This window comes from Canis lupus, chromosome 9 (genome assembly GCF_011100685.1).
Source record: "Canis lupus familiaris isolate Mischka breed German Shepherd chromosome 9, alternate assembly UU_Cfam_GSD_1.0, whole genome shotgun sequence".
Taxonomy (NCBI): domain Eukaryota; kingdom Metazoa; phylum Chordata; class Mammalia; order Carnivora; family Canidae; genus Canis; species Canis lupus.
The window spans coordinates 2,752,722-2,772,801 of NC_049230.1; the positions used below are offsets into that span (position 1 = coordinate 2,752,722).

At 61.6% G+C, this 20,080-nt stretch overlaps 1 protein-coding gene and 1 long non-coding RNA gene across 2 annotated transcripts; one reads left to right on the forward strand and one right to left on the reverse strand.

Annotated features, from left to right (window-relative positions):
* On the reverse strand, positions 1-7,487 carry ENPP7 (ectonucleotide pyrophosphatase/phosphodiesterase 7). Its single transcript, XM_038546391.1, has 6 exons — positions 7,220-7,487; positions 5,944-6,089; positions 3,945-4,571; positions 3,029-3,323; positions 2,373-2,470; positions 1-573 (listed from the first exon to the last, which is right to left on the reverse strand). Exons 1-5 carry the CDS (start codon positions 7,470-7,472, stop codon positions 2,388-2,390), a joined length of 1,404 nt encoding a protein of 467 aa, XP_038402319.1. The 5' UTR covers positions 7,473-7,487; the 3' UTR covers positions 1-573; positions 2,373-2,387.
* A 2,130-nt stretch (positions 7,488-9,617) lies between these two features.
* LOC111097273 lies at positions 9,618-15,524 on the forward strand. The gene is made up of 2 exons (XR_005364136.1): positions 9,618-9,816; positions 15,159-15,524. It is a non-coding gene; the product is annotated as an uncharacterized LOC111097273 (long non-coding RNA).
* The last annotated feature ends 4,556 nt before the right edge of the window (positions 15,525-20,080 follow it).

The following is a 20,080-nucleotide window of genomic DNA, read 5'->3' on the forward strand; positions in this document are numbered from 1 at the left end:
CCTGTTTTCATCTTTTTAAAATTATTTTTATTTCCTTGGTTGAACAACGTGGCTTAGAGATTCCGGTTTCCCGTGGGTTCACAAAGGGCCTTGTCCTCCCCTCTGCAGCACCTCTCCCCCACCCCAGCAGGCCAGCCGGGCCTCCCCGGGTTTGCCAGCGGCCTAAGGGATCAGGAACTGGTCACAGCCTGGGGCCAACCGGTCAGGTCAGGCCAAGAGGACCCCAGCAGGGTCCGCATCTCACAGCCACCACCCGGCAGCCTTCATCCCCGCTGAGCAGCAGCGGCCGGCCTGTGGGCACTGGCATGGGGCGGAGGTCCCTAGCCGGGTCCCTAAAGCCTGCCCTGCGCTTGCACCCCCCTCCCAGGAGCCCCACCCCCACCTTCCCAGACCTAAACCTGGGAAGGGTCCCTATTGCCAGCACCCTAACGACTGAGCTGGGGCTGCAGCTGGAGCTGGGGGGACCCTGAGGTCTGTGGTCAGGCGAAGAGACAAGGCCCGTCCGTCTGTCAGTATCCAGCAGACTCAGGCCGTGAGAGGGTAGCTTCTGGAGGCTTCCTGGAAGAGGTGGTCCTGGAAGAACAAGTGCTGTTGGCTGGAGGGAGGGGCGGGGCAGGGTGAGGGCCCCCTGGGTGCAGGGAGGCTGGGAGTGGTGGGAAGTGCGATGGGCAAAGGTGTCAGGGTGGGGTGAGCAGGGCCGCTGTGGGAACTGAGGACCCTCAGCTGGCCCCAGGAGGGCGTGCGTGGGTGCAGGTGGGGGTGGGGGGGAAAGGCTGGGGGCACTCTCCTGGGCCTGGGTCATGCCACACACACTGCAGACTCTGAAGAGTGGAGGGCCTGAGGGTGCCTCAGTTTCCCCTGGCGCACAGGGAAGGGCGGCCACGTTTCTCAGACGAGGGGCAAGTCCTTCGGGCGCCGCCCTGGTTCTGCGCGGGATTCAGCGGCCGTGGTGGCCAGCCCACGTGGGGTGGGGGGTCCCCAGGGCTCTGAGCTCCGTGCTGGGCATGGGCTCCAGCTCCGGGGCCGATTCTGCAGCCCTTCCTGACCTGGCCTTTGCGGCCCCAACTCTGGGAGCGTGAAACTGGCTTCAGTGGGAGCATTTACACCACAGAGGTGGGCAGAGGCCACAGGGTGGGGCTTGTACTACAAGCTGGAGAGTGGGTTTGCTGGCACGCTTCCGGGGCACCCCCCCCCCCCCCCGACCCAGCGCACAGTCATGTCATCTTCCTGGTTTTGCTGCAGTTTCCTGGCCTGTGAGGTCTGAGCCCACCTCTCAGGTTCCATGCAGAACCCGAGTGTCCGTGGGTGTGTTTTATAGGCTGGAGGAAACCTCCTGCATCACTGCCTCGACCAGAAATCTTGGTCTCCACAAAACCCAAGAGGAAATTGCAGGTAAAGGTATCTGGACCCGTCCATTTAGCCCCAAGTCCACTCTGCCCCCCGGATGTTCTGTCTAGACCCCCGAGGGACCGTCCTAACTGGCCGCCCCTCTTCCCGAGCCCTGGCGGTCCCGTGTTCCTCTGATCATTGGTCCCGAATCAGGCGTGTCCCGTGTCACCTGGCCAGGGGCTCCCTGTGTCCACGGCAGGCTCATCGTGTACCTGTCCTCGCCTACCAGCCTCCAAGCACCAGCCTCCCTTCATTTCCATGAACGTGAGGACCAGTCCCACCTAGGGGGCTCTCACTCACTCACTCTCCCATCCCGGGATCCCGTGGCCGGCTCATCCTCATCCAGGTCTCCCGTGGCCCCCTGTCCTCTCCCTGCCCTGACACCTGACCCCGGCTCAGTCATCCCTCACTGATATGTTCAGTTCCTGTTGCCCATTCCCTGTGGCCCCTAAATCACAAACTCCAGGGTGCAGGGCTCAGGCTGCCTGGGTCACTGCGGATCCCCAGAGCCCAGACCAGGGCCTGACCCCAAGCAGGCTCCCACTGTGTGGTCTGGGAAGGAATGCGTGCGTGATGTGCTTCTGCTCGGGCTGGAGGGTCACGACACCCCAGGGCAGAAGCAAGGTGGGGCTGTCACACAGCAAGCTGAGTCCACCTGTGTCCCAGGACCCCTGCCCCCTGGGCTGTCCCTGCACACCTGACCCCCATGGCTTCAGAGTTCTCACTCCTCCCTGGTGGAGCATGGAGGCCTTGCAGGCAGGCAGGGAGGAGGCTGTGGAGGGTTCGGGTCTCATGGGCCCTGCTGCTCTGGGAAGACCTGCTCCAAGCCTAGGGCAGAGCGGCTGGAGGGGGCCTGCGGGGGTTCCTGAGGACTGACGCCTCTCTGCCTCGGTGTGTGGGGGCCCAGGTCAGCAGTGGGGGCGCCAGGCTGGAGCAGCAGGGAGCACCAGCCCATCCTCCCCTCCACCTCCTGGGCTTCTGACCTTGAATGGTGGGCATTATGCGACCTTGGCCAGAAGAATCACAGCCACCAGCATTCCCATCACCAAAGGGGGCTGGCCACTTGGAAGGAGGGCAGACCCTGAGGAAATTCAGAGCATCCAGTGAATGAGAGAAGTGGGAGCATGTCCCTCACCCCCCCAAAAGCCCCCTGAACTTGGCCTTCACCAAGGCCCCTCCCCTGCTGAGCAGGGCCTGCACACCTCCAGCTGGGCCCCCACTGGGGTCTGCCATTCATCAGCTCCCAGGGTGACCTGTGCCCCTGGGGATGGGCTGGCGTGGCCATAAGGGCGTGTTGGGGGGAGGCCGATAGAGGAAGACCCGGAAGGAGCCGTCACGTGGCCACGCAGGAGAGCAGGTGCCCCGCGGTGGACTTCCCCCGGGACCTGTCCTGGGGGCAACCACCTGCCTCTCTGGCCCACCGTCTCCACAGCCTCACAAGGCTGCTTACATCCACCTGCTGTCCCCTCTCTGCTGCCAGGACACGCAGAGTGCGCTGTTTGGTGTCGGGCCCGAGATGTGCCCGGAGTCCGGGACCGGGAAAGAAAAGGCGGCCCCACGCGCTGGCGGCGCTCGCTGGTCAGGGCGGTGCAGGCCCACGCCGTCTGCGCTGCCTGGTGCGGGATGGGTGGCACCTTACCTGCGGGGGTGCTGGCCGTCCTGCTGCTGGTTCCCTGGAGCGTGGGCGGCGGGGTGCTGACGGGCCTGTTGCTGGTTTCCTGAATCATGGGCAGCAGTGTGCTCAGGAGCCCATCGTTGGCCTCGGGCACGATGCCCAGCAGTTTGCACATGAGCTCGTACACATGGACGCTCTCGAATGGCTCCACCTCCAGGCCTCTCTTGAAGTTGGGGCCCACGGCCCGGAAGATGGTCTTCATGTCCATGACATCGTTGTGAAAACCGTGCTCCCCATTGTTAAACTGGACGTTCACTCTCTGCCGGGGAGGGAAGGCCCTGAGCCTTTGCAGGGACTCCCCACCCACCCGCCCTCTCTGCCAGCAGCACCCCTGCGGGGGCAGAGGACCCCTGGGAGGGGGTTACACATGGGGGCAGAAGGGTTTCTCTGAATCTTGAGCCCCAAAAGATCCCTGGCCCGAGGGAGGGCCCCTCGGGGAAGACTAGGTGCCGACCCCAAGCACACAGGGAGGAGCTGTGAGCACAGTGCGCCTGTGCACGCCAGCGCTCCCTTTCCCGATCCCGATGCCCAGCCTGCATCTCCTCGGGGGTCCCTCGGCTCTCGGTGGACGGCACAGTGGCCCCTCGCCCTCGCTTCTCTCTGGTTTCTTATGGCCAGTCTCCCCACACATACACACAAGCGTCCGTGCACACGCCCACACGCAAATCTCACACATTCACACACATGTACACTGTGTACGTGCACACACGCTCCTATTGCATCGTGACGGGTGTGTCCCTTTGGTGGCCAATGCCGCTCAAACCGGGGACGCGTGAGAAATGGGGGGAGGGGCACTTTTTACAGAAATGGACAGAGGCCCAGCAGCCCAGGGAAGGAGCCTGCGCCCTGCCCGGAGTCCCCCCCGGGGCAGGCAGCTCACCCCATGGATGACGTAGCCGGGGTCACTGTACATGAGCAGGGGGGTGATCCTGGGGTTCCTGGCGTAGTGGAGGGACGCGGGGAAGGACTCCTTCTTGTAGACGTGGAGCTTGGGGTGGGCATCCTTGATGGCCTCGTACACCTTCTCCAGCATCCCCTCCTTGGGGAGCAGCATCCCATTTGGCCCGTAGTCCAGGAGCTCGAACTCGATGTCCTTGAAGGTAAAGTTGGGGAACTTGTGGAACTCCACCAGGTCCTGGGCGGTCTTGTTGACGGTGCTCATGCCGTGGTCGGACGTGACAATCAGGTTGAGGCTGTCCTCCAGGCCACTCCTCCTGATGCTGTCACGGAGGTAGCCCACGGTCCTGTCCACCTGCATCACCATGTCCTTCCTCTGCTGGGACTCGGGGCCGTACTTGTGGCCCGTGGAGTCGGGCTCCCCAAAGTAGAGCGTGACCAGGTCCAGCCCCTCCTCCGTGAACCACTTCATCACCGTGTCGATGTTGGCCTTCCATTCCACCTCATCTTTGTAGTTGTGCAGAGCGCCTTCCTTCCGGCTCAGCGTCACCGCCAGGCCTTGGTAGGTGACATTCCCGCCAGGGTAGAAGAAGGAGCCCGTCCGCAAGCCCTGCCAGGGAAGGCGGCGGCGGTAAAGCCCACAGGCACCCTGGGGCTCGCCCCTGCCTGTCCCTGCTGCTGTCACACAGCCCCCAGACCGCCCGCCTCTCCTCCTGCCCGCTCACAGTCCCGCTCCCCTCGCGGGCACCCCCTTCTTTTTGGGAAGGCCTTTCATAAGTCTTATCTTATATTCCCAGGGCCGGTACTGATTGTGTGGAAGAGCGAGCGGGTGCCCAGTGGACTCAGCGCTAGTGAGATAATGGATATAATAGTGCCCTCAGATACGCAGTGTCCCCATCGTCACCATGGCCCTGGGTCCTCGCCCCAAGGCCGAGCTGCCCAGACCGCCCTCCCCTTCTGGCCTGGAGCCCGGCCTCTCCCTAATATGGTCTGGTCTCGTCCAGACCCTGCGACCCCTGTCCCCTTGCCTGCCCTTCCAGCCTTCAGCCTGGCCATCCATCTGTCTTGCCCATAAATCGATGGCTGCATTATTTACAGATCCATCTGTCCTTTCCGCCCCATGTCCGTGCTCGCCCTGTCTGCGTGTCTGCTCCCCAGCTGCCCTGCTGTGTGGACCAAGCACCGCGAGATGCCAGGCTCTCAGCTCCTGCGAGTGAGCCCGATGTCCAGGTGGCTCCCTCCAGGGTGAAGGACTCCGACCTGAGTGGACGCCCTGCCTAGAGGGTGGCGGTAGGCTCCGAAGTTCACTCTGCTCATCTTGGAAACCTCCGCTTGACCCCGTCGATGAGAAGCCACACCTCTGGGGCCAGAAACCCCCAGAGTGCTGTGGGATGGAGGGGTTCCGGGGCGCAGCCCCACAACCCACCTCTACCTTATATTACCTTATATCTGGCCCTCTGGAAGTCGGCTGCCCAGCCCGGGGAGGGATCCAGAAAGGGGAAGGCAGAAAGCTGTTTTATCGTTACCTGCCCCCCCCTTTTTAAAAGATTTATTTATTTATTCAGAGAGAGATAGAGGCAGAGACACAGACAGGGAGAGAAGCAGGCCCCATGCAGGGAGCCCGACGTGGGACTAGATCCCGGGTCTCCAGGATCACACCCCGGGCTGTAGGTGGCGCTAAACCGCTGAGCCACCAGGGCTGCCCATTACCCGCCTTTTTGCTGGGTGAGGTTATTTTTCCGGGTGGACCGGACCCCCTTCTCCCAGAGCCAGCGGCCCAGGGCTGCGGGGAAGATGCTGCCCATAGTGGATGCTCCTCAGCACCTGGCACCGCCCCCGCCCTCGGGGACCCACTTCTCACCCCTCTCTGCTGGGAGCCCAGCACTCGGGTCGGGGGAAGGCCTGCGTGGGCCTCACGAGGTCTCATGGCCTTTCTGGGCCAGGTCCTTCCTGTCCCCCGTCCCCGGACCGCCGTCCGTTACCTGCTTCTGGGCTGTGATCCAGATGGGCAGGCTGCCGTTGTCCCACCACCGCTGGACGCCCAGCGTGGCGTGGTAGGGCAGCTTCACCTTGCTGGTGGTGTTGTAGAACATGTTGTGCACCACCCCGTGGTTCTCGATGTATTTGCCTGCGGGGAGGAGACACGAGGGGAGGGAGGAGGTGGAGGGAGGGAGCCGGGCAGGCTTTCTCACACGCTGCCCTGCTGGTGGGAGCCCACGTTCCTCGGGGGTCACGGGCACCCCTCCCCAGCCCTGAGGTAGGTCCTGCTTGCGGGGATGTCATCGGCAGCCTCGTGGCTTTCGGCAAAGCCCCGGAGCGACCCAGATGGCCGGCAGGAGGGAACGTATGAAACAGTCACGGCCCAGCCACACAGCAGAAGCCCCAGTAGAAGCCCAGACGCACCAAGGGAGTTCCACCCACGAGATATCGTCTAAAATTCACTTCTAGCTACGAGAGGAGTGGGGCTGAAATGTGGGCCCCCTTCCCCCATCCGGGACCTATTAAGGAAACAGGTGCAACACAGGATGGAGGACCAGATGTGGCAGCGGGGGCGGGGCATGGTCACAGAACACTGGCGTGAGGATGAGCCCTCTGGACAGAACAGGGTCCCTCCCCCCCACCCCTCAAGGCCCCGTCCAACCCGGAGCCTCAGTGGGTAACCTTGCTTAGAAATAGGGTCTTTGCAGATGTGACTAGTTAGGTTAGGATGAGGACCCTACGTCTCTGGATGAGCATCCTCACGAGACAAGGAGAGACACGTGGGGGGAAGACAGCCCACGGGGTTGGAGGGACAGACCACGGGAGCTGGGAGCGGCAGGAAGGGTCCCCTAGTGTCTCCGGAGGGAGCGCGGCCCTGCTGACACCGCACCCTAGACCTCCAGGAGCGATGGGGGGTTTGAGGGGTTTGAGGGCATCCGGGGGCCGCAGGCTCATCTCTCCCACCTGTCTGGAACCCGGCCACACTCACTTCCTCCAGGAGCCCGCCCGGGGTTGTCACCTTGGTTGGGGTCACCGTTTAAAAAGAGACCACTGGGCAGTTTTATGGCTTGTGTATGATCCCACCAATGGTAAGGCCTGCTGACAATCCCCCTTGGCCATGCTGTGTCTCCCCGGAGACAGCGTGTCCCCTGCCCCCGTCACCTTTGTCCCTGTGGGCCCCTGGGGGACAGGGCTCTGTGCAGACGGGGGGGGGGTTTCCTTCCTTGGGTTGCTCAACCCTCTCCCTGCCCCAGGCCCCACCCCGAGGCCCATGCTCACCGGTGACCAGGGTGAAGTGGCAGGGGCTGGTCATGGTGACGAAGGCCGGGGTCATGTAGCGGGCCTTCACCCCGTCCAGCGCCATGGCGTCCAGGTTCGGGGTGTGCACGTCCTGGTCGTAGTTCCAGCGGAAACCATCAAAGGACACCAGCAACAGCTTGTTGCGGGTGCCCTTCCTGCCCACTGGAGCCCCTGCCCCTGGAGCCAGGAGGGCGGCCAGAGCCAGGACCAGGAGGACCGCCAGGCGCCCCATGATGGGCCTTCCAGACACCAAGGCGTCCGGGGTGGTTCCTGCGGAGGAGCAAAGTCTCAGGGTCAGGCAGGCCAGACTTACCCTGTCCGTGCCTCTTTGAACACGAGACTGCACGTACCTGCTTCTCCGAAGCAGCCCTGGCCGCGGCGTGCCTGCCACCCCGGCCCAGCCCTCGCACATCTCCCTTTATTGCCAGCAGAGCCTTCTGGGCCGGGTGCTCCTCCCCCCAGTGCACCTGTGTCCTCACGGGGAGGACGGACACCAGCCCGTAGGCCTGTCCCCACTCCACCTCTCCCAGCCCCGCTCAGCCCTGTGCCCTGCTCGCCCTGACCCCAGGGCACTGGGAGGCCCCCCCCCTCCAGCTTGTACGTCGGGGAGAGCTCTGGGGTACATGGCCGGGTCAGGGCTGGTGGGTGGGCTTCCCAAGACCTGGGAGCCAAGGGCCAGCAGCTCAGCCCAAGGCTGGCCTTGTCCGCGGGAGCCCCAGCTAGGGTGGGTGCCCTTCCCCGCCCCGCCCATGAAGGGGCGTCCTGGGATGGGGCAGGACAGCTCCAGCCTGTTGGCCAGGATTAGCGGCCCCCGCACCTGCCTCCTTGGGTCCAGGGGAAGCTCAGAGAGCACGTGGGGGATGAGGGGGCCTCACTGTGGACTTCATCAATGAGGCGGTCAGACGAGGGGGCTGCCCCATTTCCCGTGCTCATGGGGGTGGGTGTGTGTGGGAAGGGACCCTGAGTTCAGGGTCGCAGCCCCCTCTCCCCGTCTCTGATTCTGTCCCTCTCCCTCTCACAGAATCCACGAAGTGAGTCAGGCACGGCTCTCAACTTGGGGGACACAGCAGTGAACGAGACAGACCGTGCTGGTGAATAAGTAAACCGGTAAAATAGTGAGGCTGGGGAGGGGCAGCACCCCGGTGGAGTCGGAGGAGGTGAGCAGGGGCAGGGGCCTGGTGGGCGGTGGCACCTCCAGGGTCTGGCATTCTTATGCGGGGGCCGAGGGGGGGGGAGGGGGGAAGCCAAGGAAATGACAAAACCTGACCTAATGTTTTGTTTTTTAATTTGTCAATTAGCTTATTTTTAAAATAAAGTTCGGGCATGCCTGGGTGACTCAGTCAGTTAGGCATCTGCCTTCGGGCTCAGGGCGTGACCCCTGGGTCCAGGGATCGGGATCAGGTCCGCATTGGGCTCCCCGCAGGGTGCCTGCTTCTCCCTCGGCCTGGGTCTCTGCCTCTCTGTGTGTCTTTCAGGAGTAAATAAGTAAAATATTTTAAATAAATAAATAAATAAACTGTATTTTATTTTTTTAATTTTTATTTATTTATGATAGTCACAGAGAGAGAGAGAGAGAGAGGCAGAGACACAGGCAGAGGGAGAAGCAGGCTCCATGCACCGGGAGCCCGACGTGGGATTCGATCCCGGGTCTCCAGGATCGCGCCCTGGGCCAAAGGCAGGCGCCAAACCGCTGCGCCACCCAGGGATCCTCCCTGTATTTTATTTTTTAAAAATATTTTATTTATTCATGAGAGACACAGAGAGAGAAGCAGAGACCCAGGCAGAGGGAGAAGCAGGCTCCCTGTGGGGAGCCCAACGTGGGACTCGATCCCGGGACCCGGGGTCACGCCCTGAGCCCCTGAGCCTGAAGGCAGATGCTCAACCACTGGGCCAGCAGGCGTCCCTAACCTATTTTTAGAGCCTGTGGGGCGGGAGTGGGGGGAGGGGCAGAGGGCGAGAGACTCTCAGGCCGACTCCCGCAGACCGCAGACCAGAGCCGGGGTGGGGGGTGATGGGGGAGCAAGCATCCCACCGGGGCCACATCCTAGGAGCTGCTCCCACGCAGGTGTCCAGGCGCTGGTACGTCCTGATTTAACTTTCCCTCCTCTGTGGACCCGCGAGCGGCGGCCCAGCCTTATGACTTTGGCCGCAGCAAGCAGGTGTTCTCGTCAAGCGCTTCCCAGCTCACGGGGCTGCGGGGCCATCAGACCCTCCCGAGGGGTGGCCCGGGGACCACCGGTGCAGATTCTTGCCCCCCACCCATCCCCGGACCTGCTGAAACACCCTGCGAGGAGGGCACCGCAGCTGCAACCCGGGACAGGTGGACCGCTCGGGCTCCTAAAACCAGCGTGGGCGGGTGGGGGCGGGGCCGCCACGTGGTGGGCCAGGGCACAGCAGGTGCAGGACGGCGGCGGGGCGGCGGCCTCCCTCCACGGCCCCACGCCGCGGGGCGCCAGCTCCACGGCAGGACCGGGCAGCTGCGTCCGAGTGGCGGCAGGTGCGCTGGGAGAGGACAGCATTTACACGGTGTCGCAGGAGGAGGGACCAGGAAGGCTGCTCGGAGGCCCACGGGGCAGGTAGGCCCAGGCTGCAGAGTGGGCAAGGAAGCCTTCCAGGTCGGGGCGACGTGCAGGTGAAGGACTGCCGGGGATCGCGAGGGCGGTGAGGCGGAGGAGGGGCGGGGTCCAGGGGAAGGCCGAGGGGCAGGCCGAGGGGAGCCCGAGCTGAGGCTAGTAGCTTTCCAGAATAAAATGGCTGCCACGGCTGAAGACTACATTTCCCAGCACCCCTTTCAGCGAGGGGCGCCCATGTGACTCCGTTCTGGCCAATGGGGGGGAAAGGCAAGTGTCACGTGACAACCCCAGCCTCTTCCTCGGGGAGTCTGGCGCCCGCAGCTCTCTGCCGCTGCGGGGTTGCGGGGGCTCGGGGTGGGCCGGGAGGGCTCCCGGGCGGCGCGGGCGGGCGCCGAGGGGGCAGACGTGCACGCTCCCCGTCTTGCTTCTGTGTCCTCGTCGGGGTTTTCCGTGGGGCTCAGCAGGGCCCGCCCCGGGCTCCGGAGGCCTTCCCGGGTTTAAGTAGAGGTGACCTGAAATGCGGGGTGCTGCGTGGGCAGGGGGAGGGGGAGGAGGCGGGCCGACGCGGTGGTCCCTGGTGCGGGGGCACAGACCGGGGTCGGCGTGCGGCCCGCGGGTCCCGGCGCAGGTGCATGCGGGGTTGGCAGGTGCGTGCGGGGTTGGCAGGTGCGTGCGGGGTTAAGGTGTGTGCGGGGTTGGCAGGTGGGTGCGGGGTTAAGGTGCGTGCAGGGGTTGGCAGGTGCGTGCGGGGTTAAGGTGCGTGCGGGGTTGGCAGGTGGGTGCGGGGTTAAGGTGCGTGCAGGGGTTGGCAGGTGCGTGCGGGGTTGGCAGGTGCGTGCGGGGTTAAGGTGCGTGCAGGGGTTGGCAGGTGCCTGCGGGATTGGCAGGTGAGTGCAGGGGTGCGGGTGGTGAGGCCCGGGCGACCTGTTCGCCCTGCGCATGTTTTCCGGCTGGCCCCCGTGGGTGGGGGCGGCGGGGGTCCAAGCGTCCTGCTCACCCTCGCCTGCCTGCGTGGGCCCGGCCTGGAGATGGCGGGAGAGGTCGGCTCCCCCGGCCTCCACGTCTCAGGCGGCCTTCCTGTCTGTGTCTCTTTGTATCTCCCTCGTAGCTCACCGTCCATTGAGTTCCTTTTCCTTCCAGGGACCCCAAGAGCACCTCAACCAAGAGGGTGCTGCAGGGCATTTCCCGTTGACCAAGCCCTGGCTTTGCCCATGGTCTCCATCAAGCTTCGAGGAGGTTCTGAAAGGCAGGTGTTAGTAATACCCTCACTGTCTGTGTGGGGAAACCGAGGCAGAGAGGTTGCAGGTCACGGAGCAAATGGAGGAGCCCACACTTGGTCCTAGACTCCAGGACCCTGCTTTGAACCACTTAAAAAAAAAAAATTTTTTTTTTTATTTATTTATGATAGTCACACACAGAGAGAGAGAGGCAGAGACACAGGCAGAGGGAGAAGCAGGCTCCATGCACCGGGAGCCTGATGTGGGATTCGATCCCGGGTCTCCAGGATCGCGCCCTGGGCCAAAGGCAGGCGCCAAACCGCTGCGCCACCCAGGGATCCCCTGAACCACTTTTAAATGCCACCAGTGTACTGGCCGCTCAGGACCGTGTCATGGGGCTCTGGGGCTGTGAATATGGTGGGACCACTGACTTTTCCCTTTTCCGCTCATATTACTTCTTTGGGGTGCACCTGCTAGAAAGGGGTCCTTGGACAAGGATGGGAAGGCTGCTGGGTCCTTACAGTCGTATTGCTGTCGGGAACCACCAGCCGTGACTTGTCCTATCTCCTCTGCCCCACGGTATCCATTGGGTTTTGTTTTGTTTTAAATCTTATCTATTGATGAGACAGAAAGAGAGAGAGGCAGAGACACAGGCAGAGGGGGAAGCAGGCCCCATGCAGGGAGCCCGACGTGGGACTCGATCCCAGGACCCTGGGATCGCACCCTGGGCAGAAGGCAGGCGCTAAACCGCTGAGCCACCGGGGCTGCCCGGGTTTTGTTTTTTTATTCCTTTGTGTGCTCAACAGGGGTGTAATGATGCCTGAAAGCGCTACCCCAGAGAGGCTGGGAGGTTCTCCATGTCACACTTCTTATTTCTGCTCCCCGTTGGTCATCTCCGACCCTTGGCCAGGAGGTCCCCACGCTCATGGAATCTTAGGGCTTAATCGGCTCTGTATGTCTTTTGCAGTGTGTCTGTTCTGGAATCTATAGTGTGTAATCTTTTTCATAGGCATTTACCATTTATCTTTGTCGCTCGTGACTTCGCCACCTCTCTTGCACACTGGTCATTGTTCAGGTAGAGGGTAGACCTGACGACCCCTGAAGACGGGACTTGCCGTATTGTTCATTGTCAGGTTCCCCAGAGCCTGCACAATGGCCAGCCCAGGGAGGCACTCAACCTGTACTTGTTGGATGAATAAATACGCTTAGAAGGGAAATTTGTGCAAATATCTTTGGTACTTTTGGTTAGGGAAGACATTGTTTGAAATCAACCCTTTATTCGATAATGATCTTAGGTTTATGGAAACATTGCAAAGGTGGTCAAGTGCCTTCCTACCCCGGGCCAGGTTTCCTCCCCTCCTCCAAGGTACATTCTGCGGTGTATTCGCACGACACGCGAGCAATATCGGGGAGTTCTTACTCTATTCAGTATCGACACGGCCGTATTCTGCTCAGAGTTCCTCAGGGCCCTACCGCCCTGGCTCTGTTCCAGGATCCCATTAGGTCATCACCAGGTCTCCTGGGTTCTTGGCCGTGACAGTTTCTCAGACTCTCCTTGTTTTTTGATGACCTTGACGGTTCAGAGGAGTGCTGGGCAGGCGCTTTGTAGAATGTCCCTCAGTTGAAATTATCTATTCTTTTTCTCTTGATTAGACGGGGTGGGGGGTGGGGTTATGGGTTTTTGGGAGGAAGGGCACAGAGATAAAAAGCCTCATTCCCATTATATCATATCAAGGGTACATCCTATCAACATGACTCATCACTGCTGCTGTGGCCTTGATCCCCTGGCCAAGATAGTGTCACCAGGCCTCTCCGCGGGGCAGCCACTCTTTCTTGCCCTCTCTCTTCTTTGGAAGGACGGTCACTGTGTGCCACCCCCTCTTCAGGAGTTGAGGGGTCATGCTCCACCTCTGTGGGGGCCGAGTATCTACGGACATTGGAATTCTGAGCAGATTTGTCTCTTCTCCTTGTTTATTCATCTGTTCAATAATTGATACCAGTATGTAACCCACTGCCACCTGATTGATTTTGTTGCTCTGATTGCTCCATCTCTGGCCACCCGGAGCTCTCTCCGTTGGCGCCTGGATCCCTTTGTCATGCCTGTCGCCTTGTTCCTTGACCCCAGGACGCACCAGGCTCCTCTTAGTGTATTCATTTCTCAAGGGGCCTGGTTCCTTTTGTTGGCGGGGGATATTAGGGACCAAGAGCTGGGTGTGACAAGCGACAGCGCCATTGTTTCTGGCCATGAGCAAGGCTCTGTCCCCATCTGGTGTGGTGCCTGGCACACAGTAGGCACGAAGGCAAGAAGGCATGGGTGGCACGAGCAGCGTCTGGACTCTGACAGATCTCGTGGCTTCTCCTTTGTCTCTATGCAGCAGTTGGAGTGGTTTCTCCAAACCAGGAATCCTTGTCTCCCCATCTGCCCCACCCCCCGGCCCCATGTAGCCCCTGGGCTGGTGCTGCCTGCCAGGGAGATGCCCTGGTGGGGGGGCTGGGCACACGGGCGGGCGCTCCAGCTGTGGGCTGTCCCCTCTACTGGGGGAGTGTGGAAGTCCTGAGCCCGCCCTCTCCATTTCCACGGTGACAAGTGGCAAATGTGGGTCTAACGGTCTCCCTCGATGCCTGGTCCATGCCCTTTGGGAAGGAAAGCAGTGGTGTCGCTGACGCACTATTGGCTTTGGGGGGCGCTGAATGGAGAGCAGCCTGATTATGTTGTTAAGCTGCCTTCAGGAGGGACGGGAACACAGAGTTTGAGCAGATGACCTTTCCCAAACAGGGCCCTGGGTGTGGCCATGCCATCTGGGAGGCGGTCCCTGGGCACCCCCGCTGGGGCTGCATTGGATGCTTCATCCTCATGTCCCGGGGAGGCCTGAGCTGTTGAGCCTGGGACCGGTGTCTGGGGGGCAGTGAGAGGCCAGACCGGCCTGGGCTCAGCAGGTGTGCCGCCAGGAGGCCCCACCATCTTTGTGACCAGGTGGGGTCCCTGGGGGAGGAGACAGTGGCCCAAGGCTGGGGGTTCCTTCCCAAGGAGAGTCAGCCCCCCTCTGCTCCCTCTGCTGGAGCTGCGAGCAGACCCCCCATGGTGAGCGCCCTCCTGTCGCTGTCGGGGGAGGCGGTCACCCCCTACCTCTGCCAGCCCGGCGGCTGGGACCTGCCTGGTGGTTCTCGATGACAGGGGCCTGACCCGACCTTCACGATGGCGGGATTTTATTAGTGCGACGATCCACTTTATCAATTGCTGCGCCTTTTATTACCACTCAGGAGCTTTATCTCAGCGGCCACCTCGCCTCCAGCTAAATGAGGATTAATATTTTAACAGGATTATGTGCTGTGGGTTAGCAGTACTCCCTGGGGACGCCGGGGGCTCCCCTCCCTCACGGCCTCTCCCCTTCCCCCCAGGCCTCCCTCCTGGTGTGCAGGGAGGTGGGGTCCTGAGGTCGGGAAGCTGGGGCCACCTGGCTCCGGACTCCAGGATGGGGGGTGGGGTGGGAGGGAGGGCCCCATTTGTCCCAGGGTAGGGATGGCTCTGCACGGTGAGGTCCCCGGAGGGACCAGACTGTGTCCTGGGTCAGTGGGCTTGACCACCATGCAGGGAGTGGGGGGAGAGAAGGGAGGAAGATGGAATGGGAGCTGGGGATGGGGAGGGGGGAGAGGGAGAGATGCCCACTTGCCCCAGTCTCTCAGCCCGAGTGACACAGCCTCTAAATTTGCTGTATCAGGCCTTCTAGGACTTTCTCCTGGAAAAATACTTCCATTCCCACCAACATTTATAAAAGCGAGACTGTTCCCGTCCCCCTCCTGATTCCATCATATAAAGGACAAAACCCAGGATCTTAGGTGGGGCTTCCAGGAGCTCCACGCTTGCCATGTGGATCCCCCAGGCCCGTGTCCAGGGGACACCTGCATACTCCCCTTCCCATCGCCTTCCCAAGGGCCGCCCCCACCTTGGGGGCTCTTCCCCATGGCCCCAGGCAGAGTCGGGGCCTTTGTGATTCTTTTGCCGAACCACTTTTCACCTCTTTCGAACCACTTGGAATTTCCCCACCACTGGGAATGAATGAGAGAGGCAGGCGGGCAGGTGTCCCCCTTGAGGGACCCGGGCTGATGTTTGCACACCCGTGTTCACAGCGTGTTCACAGCGGTGATTCACAAGAGCTAGAACACGGAAGCAAGGCGGGTGTCCATCATCGGATGAGGGTCTGTCCATGCAGTGGGTTATCATGCAGCCTCAGACAAGAAGGACACCTGCTGCAGCGCGGACGGACCTGGAGGAGGAGCCAGCCAGTCACCAGAGGACAAGTGGTGTAGGATTCCATTGAGGTTAGGTTCCTAGAGTCATCAGGGTCACAGAGACAGAGCCTAGGATGGGGGCCGGGGATGGAGTGTTGAACGGGGACAGAGCCTCCCTTTGGGGTGGTGACAGAGTTGCACAACAACATGAATGTGAATTGCACATTAAATAAAAATTAAAAAAAATAAAAATACTCTGGAATCCTGTGGCCTTTTTAAAATTTTTTTTATTTTTTAAAGATTTTATTTATTTAATCATGAGAGGCACAGAGAGGGAGGTAGAGTCACAGGCCGAGGGATAAGCAGGCTCCCTGCAGGGACTCGATCCCAGGACCCCTGGGTCATGCCCTGAGCCGAAGGCAGATGCTCAACTGCTCAGCCCCCCGGGTGCCCCCATCCTGGGGCCTTTCTGAGATGCAAGGACGTGAAGGGGGGAATCTGCACTTGGTTGGAGAATTCTAGATTCTATCTGGTAGGTAAAGAGACAGTTCCCCCGAAAGGACGGACAACTCCAGGGAGGTCCCAGCTGGGTCAGGGGCTTCCAGACAAGGACAAGGGGTCCCCGCCCTCGGTGGAGGGCAGACACGTGAACCACCAAAATCACGGTCATAAAACCTCTAGCCATCACCCTCCCATTTTACAAATGAGTAAAATACTTTATTTATTTATTTATTTATTTATTTATTTATTTATTTATTTATTTATTTATATTTTTCGAGTAAAATACTTTTATTAGGAGTTTAGTGATAACTAAGAAGATCGTTTTGGAAGTAATTCATCCTCATTTCAGAACTTTTGAAAAACACAGAAGAGCCTAGAGAGGAAAAGAAGCACGATTTTAAAGCTCACGAGCCAAGGGGCCGTGGCCACCGAAGATGGTTTTCTTCGAACATCACGAGTGTCCGCTTCCGTGGGGATTGAGCGTGACGTCAGTGCTAGTTTTGATTCTTTCTCCCTCTTATTGCTTAGTGAGGGGTGGGCTGTTGAACGGAAATCCTCCTGCGGGGACGCGGGGTGGGACGTGGGGATTCCAGCCAGCAGGGCCCCTGCACTGAGCCCTGAGGATTGGGGACCCCCCCCAGGCTCTGCTGGACCTCGCTGACTCCCCATCAGCCGCCTCCCTGTGGGACCAGCCACACCCCCGAGGCCCTGGGTTTGGGGATTGGGGTGCCCCAGCCCTCCTCCCGCATCATCGCTTCCCACCCACCCGGGCTTGGGGCTGTGCCCTGGACCCCCAGCAGGCCCCAAAGGCCGCTGAGCCCTGGGGGCTGCGGGCTGATGCTCTGTGGCGGGTTCTGAGCAGAGCTGGCTGTTCTTTGGGGCCGTCACCCCGCTCGGAGCCTTCTGTCCACCTCCTTCCTCCACCCCTGCCCTCCATCGGCTCTGCTGCTGGTCCGTGCGCTCACCTTCTCCCGGCTTCCTCTTGCCCTCTGTTGGCTCTTCCCCACATCATCATTCCTCTCGTGTCACACGAGAGTGGGCTCCTGGGTCCAAAGAGTGTGAGGTCCTCTCAGGGCTGGGCTGGCTGGATGCCCAGACTCAGCATGACCCCGCCTCTGGGGCCTCCTTGGAGGATTGCGGGGGGCAGAGGGGGCCCATGGGCGGGGTGTGTGCCTCCGTCTGTGCCCTCCCTGGGCTTCTGGCCAGTGCCCCGCGGCACCTGTTGGTCTAACAAGTCACTTCCTGGGTTGGCACGAAGGAGGTTCCTCCCTTCGCCTGTCGACTGGCTCTGAGAACCCCAGGGGGGCCGGGGTGACGCCGACCACGGATGGGGACCTAGCCTGGCTGGGGAGCTTGGGCCGTGGCCCAGTCTGGGCCAGAACCTCCTGGATTAGCCCGGCCCAGCTGCGAGGTGAAGGTGGCCCCGGGCCCTGTGTTCCCACTGAGGACAGACCAGCGGGGAAGGACTTGGCCACCCAGGAAGGAGGCAGTGGGGGCCTCGGCGGGTGGCACCCGGTCCCGCAGCCAGGCCTGGCCAGACTCTCCCGTGAAACGCGGGCTGCCAGCCTTGGTGGCCTCAGGTGCCAGTGGGGATGCAGGTCGCCCCTCCAGTACTGCCTCTGCCCGTGCCACCGCTGCTTCACCTGGGGCTGTGATTTGTCAGGGCTGTGTACAGGAGGAGACGGGGGGACACCCCGGTGCTCAGCCCAACACTGGGGTCGTGCTAGGCCAGGCCTGTTGTGGACAGCTGGGGGACCCTGCGGCCCACCCTGCCCCCAGCCCTGAGAATCTGCACCTGGTGAGGCCTCCTTGGCCTGTCCTGCTCCCCTGCACCCCGTCCCCGGCACCAGCAGACCCCAGTATCACAAGGGGGACAATGAGAAATGAGGGGTTCAGCATCGGGGTGCCTGTCCTTGGAGCAGGAGCTTTCATCCTGGGCATCCGAGGCCTGAGTGGGCACCTGCCCAGCTTCTCAGAGACTCGGCTCCTGGAAGACAAGGTCGGGCTGTGTGGGTGGGAGACTCAGCGGATTGGGGCAGGACAGCAGAGGGGGACGGAGCGAGGGGACTGGACGGTATGCCCCTGCCTTCCACCTGACCCCCGAGGTGGCCCAGGGTCTGCCTGTATGTGTGGGGAGGGCGTGCATTCAGGCCCCCCCTTTCCTGGCCCTGCCTGGCCGGGCTGGTCACCCCCTTGACAAGCCCGTCTTCCCTGCAGCTAATCGTGAGGGTTTTTTTTCCTGGAACTTGCTTTGTCACTGGCCCCCTGGGTGTCTCAGGCATAAATCTTTGCCTCTGCTTTCTTCTCAGACCTGCAGCTGGTTCGGGCCTCTGATGGCACCATGGCCTCCAGGAGGACTCAGGTCTGGAACCCCCCAAGCGTGATTCCAGGGTGTGCTGGCATTGGAGGTTCCCCCTCTCGCCCTGGTGGCTGAGTGGGCGGGGGGGGGACCCTGAGGCCATCGGGCAGCTGGGCCTGGGGACGTGTCTGGGGCTCTCTGCAAAGCGTAGAGGGCGCCCGTCCCTCCTCCGCCCTCCCAAGCAGCTGACCACCCTGGGCGGGGGGCGGAGGGTGGAGGGCGGAGGGCGGGTGGCGGTGCTGACTTTGCCCGGTGGCCAGCGCCCGTCGAGGCCCTTCTGGACACTGGGCAATGGAAGATGACAGATGGCATCTGGGTCCATCGGGGCCGCGGTCACAGGCTCTTACCTCAGGGGAGCTCAGAGGACCTGCTATCTCCAGAACCGTCTATTTTATAGCCGCGTAGATGCTGGTTATGCCCAGATAATGAAGAAGGGACATGCCAGGGCAGATAAGGGACTACCCTTTGGCCATGCCGGGCAGATAGGGGTGGCTAACCTGTCATTGCTGGGTGCGCTCCTCCCAGCTCGTTGCCCCCACCTGGGGGAAGGGTGGCGTCCCTGTTGTGCAGTCAAGGTCCTCGGGCGGAGAAACCCCCTTGACACAGGCCCTGCTGTTGTCACAGAGTCCTTCGCCAGCAGGATGCTTGGTGACCAGGGCCAGGGTGTGGGGCCGAGCACTGGGTGCAGACGGATGAAGTCGAGAACCCGCACTGTCCGGCCGCGGTGACCCACCCGGGCCCGGGTCCCAGGGAAGGCGGTGGAAAGAGCGTGGGTGTCCTTCCCATGCCCTGGCCGCTGAGACCCTCAGGGGAAGGTTCAGGAAATCTCCTTGGGGGCTGGTGTTATGTCCCGTGTAGCTTCACTTCCTTAACGCGCCCCAACGCAAGGTGTTAATCGTCGCGCATCCCGGTGACCCTCCGTCTCAGCCCGTGTTGTCCGCGGGCCGCCCTGCACAGCCAGCATTTACAGGGCGCTGACCGTGTGAAAGGCAACGCGGGAGGTGCTGCCGACGGGGGTGTAGACGGAGATCTGAAACTCATGAGCCTCCCGGACGGGTTGCTCGGGGCTTGCAGGTAGGTGGGGACAGGGACGGTGACCCCCGGAGGAGCTGCTGGTGGGCGCAGCCACGAATCCCCCCAGCGTGCAGGAAGCGGGGCACGCACCTTTGCTCTGGGGGATGGTGACGGCACCCCTCGGTGGGTGGGGGACCAGGGGTCCTCGGTGGCCGGAGAAGGTGCTTTGCCAGCTGAGAAGGTTCTTTACCAACCACATCTAAGTTGCTGTCTGTGGCGGATAAGATGACGCTAAATCATCAAATCCTTATCACCAGGGACGGAGCCGGCTCGGGCAGCTCAGGGACCCAGGGTGTGCGAGCTGGTGGGGACCAGGCAGGGACTCCGCCCAGGTGCCCAGCCCTGCTGCGGGAGCCCTACAGACGCAGGGGACTCGGGGACCATGAACTATGACACCGGAGATGTCCCCTCCCCAAAACAGGTCCCAAGAGGGAGAGAGAGAGAGAGAGAGAGAGAAAGAGAGAGAGGAGACGGGTGCCAGCTTTCGCGATGATGCTTCCAGCAGAAGGTCCACGTCAGGGGAAGTTTGCAGGAGACAGGACGGGTCTTCCCTTCGAGGCGTTTGCGTCACGAAAGCTTTCATAATTCCCGAATCGTGGAATACACGCTGCGCTGTCCTGTGCGCGTCCCCCCGCCTGACGGTTACCGAGCAGCGTCACGGGCGCCTCACTTCCCCTTCCCTTGGCCTGAAGGATCCTCAGAGCCGTCGCAGACCTTCTGCGGTTTTGCTCCCGCAGACGTCGAGGGGGCCGGGGTGGGGGGACAACTCTCCAAACCCGGGAAACTTTGTGACCTAATTGCGGCTCTGTGCGCACAGCGTCGGAAGGAGCAGGAATGCCTTATCTGAGGCATTCAGATAAGGCCCCGGCTGCTGGATCGTTGAAAT

Coding starts and splice junctions, on each gene's coding strand:
- ENPP7 (XM_038546391.1), bottom strand. CDS start 7,472: ATGGGGCGCCTGGCGGTCCTCCTGGTCCTGGCTCTGGCCGCCCTCCTG. Junction 3,324..3,944: donor CCGGCTACGTCATCCATGGG/GTGAGCTGCCTG, acceptor CCTCCCCGGCAG/AGAGTGAACGTCCAGTTTAA. Junction 2,471..3,028: donor GACGGCCAGCACCCCCGCAG/GTAAGGTGCCAC, acceptor GAATTTCCTCAG/GGTCTGCCCTCCTTCCAAGT.